At 41.8% G+C, this 12,160-nt stretch overlaps 1 protein-coding gene and 1 long non-coding RNA gene across 10 annotated transcripts in view; one reads left to right on the forward strand and one right to left on the reverse strand.

Annotated features, from left to right (window-relative positions):
• The window catches only part of MYO5A (myosin VA), a 205,687-nt gene that overhangs the window by 179,842 nt on the left and 13,685 nt on the right, over positions 1 to 12,160 (forward strand). For 4 of the 8 annotated variants that reach the window (XM_050966865.1, XM_050966868.1, XM_050966866.1 and 1 more), the window contains 3 exons: positions 9 to 207; positions 1,640 to 1,714; positions 3,949 to 4,042. In XM_050966865.1, the coding sequence (XP_050822822.1) occupies positions 9 to 207; positions 1,640 to 1,714; positions 3,949 to 4,042 (368 nt within the window). The remainder of the gene's footprint in view (positions 1 to 8; positions 208 to 1,639; positions 1,715 to 3,948; positions 4,043 to 12,160) is intronic. The other 4 variants (XM_050966867.1, XM_050966869.1, XM_050966870.1 and 1 more) reach the window with 1 other exon arrangement.
• The window catches only part of LOC127057826 (uncharacterized), a 41,029-nt gene that overhangs the window by 6,456 nt on the left and 22,413 nt on the right, over positions 1 to 12,160 (reverse strand). For both annotated transcript variants that reach the window (XR_007776184.1, XR_007776185.1), the window contains exon 2: positions 4,548 to 4,664. This is a non-coding gene — a long non-coding RNA (uncharacterized LOC127057826). The remainder of the gene's footprint in view (positions 1 to 4,547; positions 4,665 to 12,160) is intronic.

Genomic DNA, 12,160 nt, shown 5'->3' on the forward strand with positions numbered 1-12,160 from the left:
TTTTGTAGGCTCCTAGAATCTCAGCTTCAGTCCCAGAAAAAGAGTCACGACAATGAGCTGGAAGCTCTCCGGGGTGAGATTCAGAGTCTGAAGGAGGAGAATAACCGCCAGCAGCAACTTTTAGCACAGAACCTGCAGCTGCCCCCGGAGGCCCGGATTGAGGCCAGTCTACAGCATGAGATCACCCGGCTGACTAATGAAAACCTGGTAAGGGAGATACTACTGCAATGTAAATGCTAGGAGATGTAGAGAGAGATACAGAGACACTTGTACTGTCACCAGTTTACAAGTGGGAAACTCCCAAGGTTAATTGCATGTTTGCAGTAGATTTTTGCGTGTAGGGTAACAGTATAATAGATGAAACAACAAAATTCATGCTGTTGGGGTATAACATTTCAGCCCATCATATGAAAAAGGAAATTCCTGCCCCCCTTTCCCCTTTCTAGATACTGTAAATCATCCCTAATAGGAAACTGTTATTCCTGGAGTTTATATGTAAACTTCTGCAAAGTGTTTGCCCTGGAATGCACTAAATTACACAAAGTGTCAGGTGTTTTTAGGAAAACTCTGGGGGAAGATAAACTCCCAAGTGCTTTATAAAGTCTCTTATCTTCCTCATTCCCCCCATCTCAAAATACATAGGTCAAACAAGGCACTATACTCTCTGTTTGTTCAGTTTATGTTGGAGGAACAAACATTTTCAGGAAGTTTCTTGGCCAAATGGGGCTAATTCTCTCCTTGGTTATTTGACAGCATTTTTGTATGAATGAAAGAAGAGATGAACAGATTCCCTGGCCTGTCACCCTCTTCTCTTCAAGCATATGCTTACTGGCATACAGGGTTCATAACAGATTAATAGGGGAATTTTCTCTGGGAGCCCCAGACTGGAATATTGCTGGCACATTGTCGCTCATTACCCAGAAATCTTTCTCCTGTAATGTACTTTACATAGCAAACTGAGCTGTATTGCTTTTAAGGAGAAAGGAAGTTTTCCTACCTGTGCTCTGACACTGGTAGTGCCCAATTCTAAACAAAGTGAGAGATGTTCTTTCCCATTTCAGTGTATCACAGCCATTCTTAACATAGGGTTATATTTGTAGTGTCTGAGGTTTTGACAGAAAGCGATGGGCTGAAGATATTGGTCTTGGAAGTAAGTTCATGACTGAAGGCTTTTTACTAATTTATCCCAGAAATAACCTTACCCCACTGGAAAAATTAAATGACAAAAGCTTTTCCATCTGTATAGCTCCTCCTTTCAAATACTTGGTCTGTATTTTGGTATTTAGCTACCTTTTAGAGATTGCTGTTCAATGGATTCTAGCCTCCCAAGACAACACATAGTCACATAATTCCATCTCAGAGGACTTTTCATTTCACATACAAAGAAGGGAATATTACTTGCCACATTTAGACTCATTCTGTAGGAATCTGCTTCTGCTGTTACTCATGTCAATTCATCTAAATCAAACATTGTCTATGGCCAGATGGAGGGAACAACAGCAGCAGGACATAAAACCTAGCCTATCAAAAAAAATGAGCTTCTTAATCTTGTTTTAACCTGACTTTGTTTATACAATGTTTGCCGAAATATTAGTGTCTCAAAGGGAGGAGAAAAAAAAATCTGTACCTATTTTTTCAGTTTTATGAGGAGTTATATGCAGATGACCCCATGAAGTATCAGTCGTATCGGATTTCACTTTACAAACGGATGATTGTATGTAGATCATATTTCTGTTTTGTTTTGTTTGCTACTTCTGGAGCACTAACTGAAGAGCAAGCTGGCTGCCTTTTCCTCTCTTCAAGGAAACCCTCTATAGAGAGCTTCACAATGTCCATTTTCCCCCCCACAGCTTTTGTCGTCAGTCTTTAGTGTCATTTATGTAATCTTAATGTCTCTTTTTGACACAGTTTGTTACTAATCTGAGTCCTGTAGCGTGATCAAAGCAGCCTAATTTTGAATATAAAATTACATTTTAGGATCAAAATTGGCATCCTGAACATGAAGCTTGTGATGCTGAAATACTTAGTTTCCAAATTAGCTCTTTTCTAAAAATGTTAAAAGTGAAACATTAAAATCTGATTCTGGAAAATTTCAAGTTGATCTTGCAAAGACTGACTGCTATAGATAGTGCTGACTAAAATGAATAGTCCTGTTGAAGCCAGTGTTGGTTAATAGGACTACTCACAGTTATTCATGTTAGTGAATGATTGTAGGATTTGAATCCTTCTATGAAACTGTGGAATCAACTTGTGATAAAGCTGGTGGAATCAAAATACTCTTTTGAGTACTTACTCTGTTTATGTTTTTTTAATTAAGATTTTCACAAAGAGCAAAAACAGGAGAAAACAGGAAAATTGTGGGTTTCCAAATGAGTGAGAGGCTCAGAACTACTTATGTTGTTTAGATGAACTATAAAAGTGTCTTTTCACTACACCTATTTGTTGTGGTGCTGAAATCAAATCCCTTGGTTGAGATTTTGAAAACAGTTTAGTGGATTTAGACTCACATCTTTCTTTAATTTTAATAAAAGAAATGCTATATCTGGAGATAAGGGAGTCAATGGGAATTTTTTGTTAATTGTTTTAACCACTGCTTTGAATATGAACTGCCGCTGTATCCTATTGGCTAACAGACCTTTAGCCTGACTCCTGCTGTTTCGTCACATTTTAGGTGGTAAACTCTTTGGGGTGCAAATATCAAGACTAATTTTATGCCTGTCTCCCACCAATTGTCAAAGACCTATTAATATTTTCCAATACATTTAGAGAATGATAGCTTCTCTGATGGGTGCTTCTGGTTCAGAATGTACATGCTGCCTCTGCCTCACATTCCTATCAGTATAATAAAGAACCAAGATTTACTGAGTGTAGTTTTTTTTTTCAAATACTTTCAAACTCTTAATCTTGAATGGCTTTTGAGTTTTTCTGTGTTAATGTAATCTTCAAAGGCTTTCCACAAATTATTTTAAACTTTGTATTGATAATTTTTTATTCAGCGCCACAGTGTGCATTACAAAATTACAAGATGGCAGGTCCCTTTTCCAAAGCACTTGCTGTCTGAGGGCTTGTCTAGACAAGAAGTTAGCGCACTAGCCTGATGATGGCTAAATCACCATGTGGACCCTGCTACTATGCACTAATAGTTCCATAGCTTCAAACAGCAGGAAGTCAAACGTCCTGTGAACTTTCAGTGCTCAGTAGCAGGGGCCATACAGCAACGTAGGATACGGCAAGCTAGTGTGCTGTAAATTTACGCCCCAGCTTGCTGCGTACTAACTCTCCACATAGTCATGCCTTGAATAAGAGATAGCACAGTGAGTGTATTATTATTACCTATTATTATTTGTATTGTGATTGTGCTTAGGAGCTAGTCATGGAGCGGAACCCCATTGTGCCAGGTGCTGTACAAACACAGAACAAAAAGATGGTCCCTGCCCCAAAGAGCTTACAGTCTAAGTAAATGTGATGACCACAGACAGATGGTGATATGGGAGAGAGAAAGCATGAGGGTTACAACAAATATCATGTGTTTTATAAGGCTGAATTTGAGTCTTGTACTGCCCCCTCCCCCCTTTAAGAAAAAAATTTCATTTTGTGAGGCTAAAGGCAGGCCTGAGGGCAGGCATAGAGGATCCAGAAGTTGAGGTTAGCAGTGAATAGATGTGTTGCTATACAATCTCTTCCACTCACCATAATCACTGACCAGGATACGTGGGCATCCGCAAAATGTATCTGCCTCCGTCACGTTGCAGCTTGACAATATGTTTGATAATGTTTGGCTTGAATTTTAGGCAGTGTATAGGCTTGCAGATTTCAGCCAGATGGTGGCATTTCCTTTCAGCTTTTCTCACAGTCCCTTTTGTAACACTAATAGCGTTAGTCTTGTCTGTTCCACATGTAATAACACTTGTCTAGTACCTGAATCTTATCTCTTATTTTAATGTACAGGATTTAATGGAGCAGCTTGAAAAGCAGGACAAGACAGTTCGCAAGCTGAAAAAGCAGCTGAAAGTGTTTGCTAAAAAGATTGGTGAACTTGAAGGTATTTATAATGTCGTATGTGAGAGAGAGATTTGTTCCAATTCCTGTTGAACTCTTCGGCACCAAATGTTTCTATGTAGTTTTTTAGTAAGGCAATGAGTCTTAAACAGCATAAGCCAATGTTAGCTTAGCATGGAAACTGAAGATCTACTGATTGGTCTGTGTACATATTGAAGGCAGTGTGTGATCCTCTGTAATGATGTCTTCTAAAGTAATAGTTTATGTTGATTTTGTAGACATTATTTTAAACTGAATGAATTGATAGTTCTATGGTAAATTACAGTGAGTCTGGCTCCTGTTGCTGGAGTTTAAAGATAAATAGGATAGAGATTTAGAGGCTCTAGGAACACAAAAAAAAAAAAAAAAAACATGAAGAATGAGGACAGTAACAACAAAGTTTAGAAGTAAAAAAAATAAATCTTGTTTGTATTATAAGTTACACTACATACTGAATTTATGCAACCTTAGTGAATCTATGCACTGGCCAATCCCACATCCATACTCACATATGCAAAGATTTCATAGAGTCGAGTGGATCTCTCAACGGGTGGCCATCGAGACAGGTGGGTGGTTCCTGCTGGGGTCATCCCAATGAGGTCTTCCAAAGGTCTTCCCACTTTTACCTAACCAGGGAACGTATTTTATATTGTTGTTCTGACTGCACCTAATACCTTATGCATATGCATGAGGGTTCAACCCTCTTTTCCTTATCTGTACTTGTACGCTCCATGAATATTGGGGTGCCCCATTTTACATAGGTTGTCGTCTTAGTTCCCCTTATTCTCATAAGCATCTATGCACAACAGGATCCATGATAACCTGTGGTCAAAGCAGGACATCCCATGATGTTACAATTAGGTGTCTTGTGGTCTAGAAGGGTACATTACAACATATTTCCCATAATATAACCTATTGGCGCATTCTTTTCAGTAATCTTGTAACCTTACTGGCAGAGGGTTAGTCATAGGTCACCACTCATGTCAAGCATTCTTAAACCTACCGCCTGGTATGGCTAAGCTAAAATCTTACAGGCTTCAGCCTGTAGCCCTTGTGTTCAAGCCATGCTTTACATATATACCTAATATACACTTATCAATCCTAAATACCTGTTAATCTTCTGTTTCTATAATCCTGCAATTTAAATCTATTTGGCATACATAGATTATATATGAAATAGCATGTGAGTTGACCATAACAATAAATAACATAAGTGGATGAAACATGAACCAATTGGCTACTTGGTAGAAGATGAAGAGGGGAAAAAAGAGATGGATGTTTCACTGAAAGGAAACACCAGGTTGACTGCAAAACAGCGCACAATTTGTGTTCTTTATTTACCCAAGATAATATGCAGTTTTTTGCCAAGAGGAAAATATTTCTGAGGAGGAGTGTTAAATATAAATGTCCCACTTTATTTTGAAGCGTGAGCTTTCCTAGCACTAACAAAGACATGCAGATAATCTCTGTTTTTCTGCTTTCTGGTTTTCTTTTAATGTTGATGGTCATAATTGAATGTGAGTTTTCAGAGATATAAACCAAGGTTATTTTTATGGATTTCAAAGTGAGTATCAGTATAGGATCTCAAGTCTGGTAACACGGAGTGTGTGATGTTGCAAAAGACAACTAAAAGTGTTTTGTTTTGTTTTTATTGCTACAAGTGATCAACAGCACTGTAAAGCGGAAGAGGATGTTGGTTTATAATTACTTCTTGACACTTACCCTCAAAAATTCTGCATGAATCCCTCCTTGGTTTATCAGAGACAGGTTCACAGACAAACCAGTTGTTGTTCTTTGAGTACTCGTCCCTCTGTGTATTGCACTGTGGGTACACATGAGCTCCATACACCTGAATGTCCATTCATCCATGCCTGTGCTCGACACCTCCTCGTGCTCCAGGCCCAGGGCATAAGGGGTGAGGTGGGGTGGATTAACTGCCTCTCCAGTTCCTTTCTACTGTGACATGGTCTGACACAGAACCCTCCAGTGTCCACCAAGTTGATTCTTCAGTGTCCAAACTGTAAATATTTTTTAAATTTACTGAGATAGTTTAATAGTTTTTGTGTTTGTTAGTTAAAATCTGGGAGTGTATGTGGAATATATTATGCCTAGGATCTCAGGTTTCACAAACTGTATCTCCTGCCCCCAGTCTTTCCCAGTCTGTGGCAAGAACTATCAGAAATGCTGTACTGCCTCAGAGAAGCGCACATCTCTTCAAAGTGCAACATCTACAGATCCTTTTCTAGCTGAACCTGGCAGGTGCTGGAATATAGACTTAAAACATTTCTGATGAATCGTGCTCTGAGGCCCTAGTCTGATCTGGCAGAAGCATTGAGAAGCACACCAGCTTGCACTACAACCTCTGATACACGGGCAGACAGGAGTAGAGCCAAGGACGACTCCTCACAGGAAACCTTCTCAGAAGGCAAGAGAAAAATCCCACTTCTAAGAGGAGGGCTTGTTCCCCAGCACCCAGTTGGGTAAGACTTTGCAGTTGGTCCAAAAGATTCAGGAGCTCGTAATGGCCACAGTACTGACTTCCAGGCTCCAAAGAGCAAAGATGCCTCGATACCAGCACCATCAACAGGAGTGGGACCATCATTGGTACTGACCAAGGAGAAAAACCAAGAGCAAAGCCCAGGACAGTCATTGATACCAACCAAGGAGAAGCACTGAGAGCCCCTTGAAATGATCATAGAGTTGCATTCCCATAATGAGACTTTGACTTCTGTGGGTTTCTGCACTGGCTGCCATGGAGCTCAAGGAGAACAGTTCTCATCCTCTGATTACCAGGATGCATATACTACTCCAGAGGATATTATCCTTTTGTATCTGCAGTCTCCCATCTTATCAGAGCTGGTCCTTACAAGGGAGATATTGACACCATCAGTCCAGGGATGGTACGAAAGGAAAAGTCACTTTCCTATCCCTTCCACCACTTGTGGCATTTCAACATCCATGATACTAATGCCACCACCCTTAGAGTTGGAGCCTACATTTTCCTCCTCAGGCAAATGAGGGACTGACATCACCCTATCAAGACAGAATGTTAGCCCAGATAGAAGATCCAGAATCTCCTGGACCCCTTGGAAACCATAAGACAGGCACCCAGCTTGGGGCTGATTGTACCCTATGTCATGAGGTCCTCCTCAGCCAATATTTGATGCCTCAGCCAATATTTGATGGCTCACCTTCTCCACCAGATAACTAACAGGCAGTTTCAGGACTCATTAAGGAGGATTGCTGATGCACTTCAGATTCCTCTAGAGGAACTCCAAGAGAAATACCTCAGAAACTCCTTGACATTTTACATAGTGCAGATTCGTCTGACGTACACCAGCAGCATGTGCCCCTACTCCTAAGGGTACGTCCACATTACCCGCCGGATCGGCGGATAGCAGTCGATCTATCAGGGATTGATTTATCTTGTCTCATCTAGACGCAATAAATCGATCCCTGCCGCACTCCCCATCGACTCCGGAACTCCACCAGGGCGAGAGGCAGAAGCAGAGTTGACGGGGGAGCTGCAGCCATTGAACCCACACTGTGAGGACGGGAGGTAAGTCGAAATAAGATATGTCGACTTCAGCTACGCTATTCTCGTAGCTGAAGTTGCGTATATTACATCGACACCCCCCCTCCCCAGTGTAGACCAGCCCTTAGATAGGGAAAAGAAATACTTAGTGCCATTCAAGGGAGAAGAGTTTTTGTATATGCATCCAGCCCCAAACTCTTTAGTTGTGCAAACTGCCACTGAAGAAAGCAGGCAACATTAATCAAGGTACGTTCCTTCCGATAAGGCGGCTACATTTTTGGATTTCTTCAGTGGGGGAGGTGTTTACTTTAACCGCCTTGCAATTCCAAACAGGCAATTACCAAACATTAATTTCTAAGTATGATTTTGTCAATTACTTAAAATTTCCTGAGTTCATGGATAAGCTCCCACAAGAGGATGAAGCACTGTTTCAAGCCCTTATTGGAGAGGATCGATTGATTGTCAGATCATCTCTCCAAGTTGCAGCAGGTGCAGGCCAACACAGCCTCTTGATTGATGGTGGTGGGTATCATCATATATTGGGAGTCCTAGCTTCATTCGTTGGGATTCCTCAGGGACATTCAATGGACAGAGGTGGATTTGCCTTTTGATAGGAACAACTTATTCAGTGAGAAGATGGATGAGTCATTGCACTCTCATTGAAAGATTCCAGGGCAACCCTCTGCTCCCTGGGGATATATAGATGCCACCACCAAAGAGGAAATATCATAGACAACCTCACAAGCCTAGACCAACATCACAATCATTCTACCACCAGAGGGGCTGTGAACCGCTGTAAAATTGGCAGAGGATGCAGCAGAGCAAATATAATGCTCCTCCTTCATCCTCCTTCCAACCACAGCTACCTTTTAAGATGTACTTTTGATTGGGATATTTGAGAGCTGTGAACCAATCCAGATTCCATGTCCTTCGACTTCAGACCTCATTATTCAATTTGGCAGCCACCTAGTCTGTCTTTCCCATAGCTGGCAAATGATAACAGATAAATGGGTTCTCGACATCATTCATTTACATCATAGAGTTCCATTCCCCATTCCTCTTCAGGGACCATTCTCACATGAGGATACTCGCTGAAGAGATAGACTCCCTCCTTCAGTGCGGGGCCCATAGAGTCGCTACCCCCTCAACATTGGAGAAAGGGGTTTTACTTGAAATATTTCCTCATTCTTAAAAAGAGAGGATGGAGTTCCATCTTAGATCCCCAACAGCTCAATGCTTTCATCTTCAGATTAAGGTTCAGGATGGTTACCCTGACATCAGTAATTCTGTCACTAAACAGAAACAACTGGTTCACAACTCTTGATGTGAAGGATGCCTATTTTCATATAGACATCCAACCCTCATACAAGAGATTTCTCAAGTTTGCTCTAGCTTCAAACCATTATCAATATTGGGTGCTCCCCTTTGGATTAGCAACAGCACCTTGGGTATTTACAATATTGCTTTCAGTTGTGGCAGCCCATTTCCATCACCACAGATCATCAGTTTTTCCCTGCCTTGATGATTGACTGTTGATGGAGAAATCTCATTAAGAGGTACTGACAATAACCTCATCCCTGCTCAGTCTTCTAGCATCACTGGGACTCTGTGTGAACATGGGAATGTCTGTTTTAGCTCCCATAGAATTCGTTGAAGTATCTCTGAACTTCGTTAGGGCCAGGGCTTGCCCCTCTCAGGACAGATTCCAATCAATAGAGAATATGATCTTACAGTGAGCACGCAGACATAAACTCACAGACATAAGATCATCCTGGGTCACATGGAATCCTGTATCGATGTAACATCCTTTCGTGAGACTTTGCCTTCATTGCCTACCATCTTGGCTTCAGATGGTGTACATGACAAGCAGACACAACATGGACAAATTGGTCACACTTCCTCTGAGTGCTGGATTCTCTAGATTGGTGGGAGAGCAAGTGTGCATGGAAGTTCTCTTCACTTTTCCCCTCCCTGAGAAAACATTGATCACCACTCTCTCCCTGTTAGGATGGAGCATCCATCTAGATGAACACATGGTACAAGGGATGTGGTCGCCTCAGGCATCCTGGATGCACAAAAACCTACTAGAACTGAGAGCAGTGCAAGAGGCCTGCAAAAGATTCTTACTGCTCATACAATCCCAGCATATTCAAGTGATGTCAGACAATGTGACAACAGTGTTCTATATCAACAGCACCAGGGATCAAGATCTGCCCCCTCCCCCTTTACCACAGAAGCTGTCAATCCGTGGAATAAATATGTTCCTCACCAGATTACCCTATCAGCAGTATACCTCCTGGGAATATACAATACACTGTCAGACAGCCTCCGCAGGCAGTACTGCAGTGGTTCTCAAACTGGGGCCACCGCTTGTGTAGGGAAAGCCCCTGGTGGGCCAGGCCGATTTGTTGACCTACCCCTTCCACAGGCCCTGCTGATCGCAGCTCCCACTGGCCGTGGTTCAGTGCTCCAGGCCAATGGGAGCTGCTGGAAGTGGCTTGGGCTGAGGGACGTACTGGCTGCCACATCCAGCAGCTCCCATTGGCCTGGAGTGGCGAACCGCGACCAGTGGGAACTATGATTGGCCGGACCTACAGACGGGGCAGGTAAACAAACCGGCCCGGACCACCAGGGACTTTCCCTACACAAGTGGCAGCCTCAGTTTGAGAAATACTGCACTACTCCAAGGGTTATGAATGGGAACTACATGATTTTCTGGTTCATAACATATAATAATGGGGGTGTCTGTCTTAGGGCCTGTTTGCATCCCAAGAGAACAGAAAATGCAAGGTGTGTACTGCTCCAGGAGTGCTCAAAGTCAGGACTCCAGTGGAAAAGTGCTTCTGCTCCTTTGGTCAAAGCATTTAATGCATGCTTTCCTCCACCCAATCCACTGTAACATCAAGTTCTGAGGAAAGTCCAGCAGGACAGAGCAGTGGTCACTCTCATTCTTAGATGGTGCAGGCAGTTTTGGCTTCCCAAACTCTTTTAGATGTCGCTCGTCACCCATCAATATCCTATCCTTCCCAAACTCTTGATCCAGGACACAGCAGGGTCTCACATCCTAGTCTGAACTCCCTCTACTTCATGGCATGGTATCTGGATGAACGCTGAACCTAGAACAGATGTCCAAACCATCCTTAACAACAGCATAAAGGAATCTACCAGAAAGTGCTTCTCATCTAAGTGGAAGAGATTTTCCAAGTGATCTCTGCATCGCCAGATGTCCCCAGAAGAATCAGACATCCTACTATTTTGGGTTATGCTTTCCCTGAAATCCTCAGATCTTTCCCTTTGCTCCTTGTGGGTACACTTGGCTGCTCTTAAGTGCCTCTTACCCTCCAATTGACAGTCACTCTATTTTCACGCATCCAATTACTGTACATTTTCTAAAAGATCTAGTCAGAATCTTCCCACTGATGACAAGACCTGTTCCAACATGGGATCATAATTTGGTTCTCTCATTGTTAACATAGTCTTGTTTGAACTCCTAGCAGCATACTTGCTGACTCGTTTGTTTATGAAGGTTACTTTCTAGTGACTATAACTTCGGCTGAAATACACATAGGGAGCAGCACTCAGAGAAGAGAGGTTATTTACGTTATGTAGTAATTGGAGTTCTTTGAGATATGTGGTCCCTATCTATATTCAACTACCCACCCTCCTTCTCCTCTGCTTTGGATCCTTCATGTATGATTCATGGTAGAGAAGGAAGTGGAGAGGCCTGTGTTCACCCTTACACCCTCAGTTCAGAGGACAAGGAGAGGAAGTACACAGGCATGGACCAATGTCACTGCTAGTAAAAATCTTCTATCTCAGGCTCGCAGTGGAATACAGCTCGAAAAACTCCAATTAGATGCAAGGTAAATAACCCATCTTTTTCATGAGCACTAGGATTCAAATTGAAGGTTGGATTGATCAAAGGAATAATACATTTCATGCAAATCAAGTTAGTCATGTGGTAACAGTGATTCTAAGCTAATGAAATCATTTCAAAGAAAGTTTAAAAGTGGTTTGATTTTAAACAGGATTTGAAGACCATTGGGTTACTGTTGTAGAGCCACACCACATTCCACATCATTTTCACAAACTGCACTTCAGAGTATGCTTGGATTCAAGCATAGTTTGTGAAAATGATTATGAAAGTGGTTTTCCTTGTCTGTGCCGATTAGCCAAACTAATGTAGAAAGGGGTTGGTCTGAAATAGTTTTCAAGCACCACTCTCACTTAGTGTAACAAAGACATATCTTTAAGAATGCTAACATTTTGCTGTACAACTAATGGTGACCACTACAGTATAATTCAGTATGTGACTAATGCTATTTCTGGTTCTTACACTTTTGTTGATGTGGAATCCAGCAAATTAAAACTAATTAATAGTTTTGAATGTCTAAAAACAGCCTGAAAGGTCTTTTTCTCATCACTTCATTGTTAGCACTGACAGGGAGGTTAACAAATATTAATGGGTGTTACCCACACACTTCCACTTTGATTAAAAGGGAGGATGCAATCCTATAATATGTTTATCAGGAATGAAGTCTCTTAGCACAATGGGAGTTGTACTGGGCGGTGTTAGGCTAAATCAAA

This window comes from Gopherus flavomarginatus, chromosome 9, assembly GCF_025201925.1.
Source record: "Gopherus flavomarginatus isolate rGopFla2 chromosome 9, rGopFla2.mat.asm, whole genome shotgun sequence".
Lineage (NCBI taxonomy): Eukaryota > Metazoa > Chordata > Testudines > Testudinidae > Gopherus > Gopherus flavomarginatus.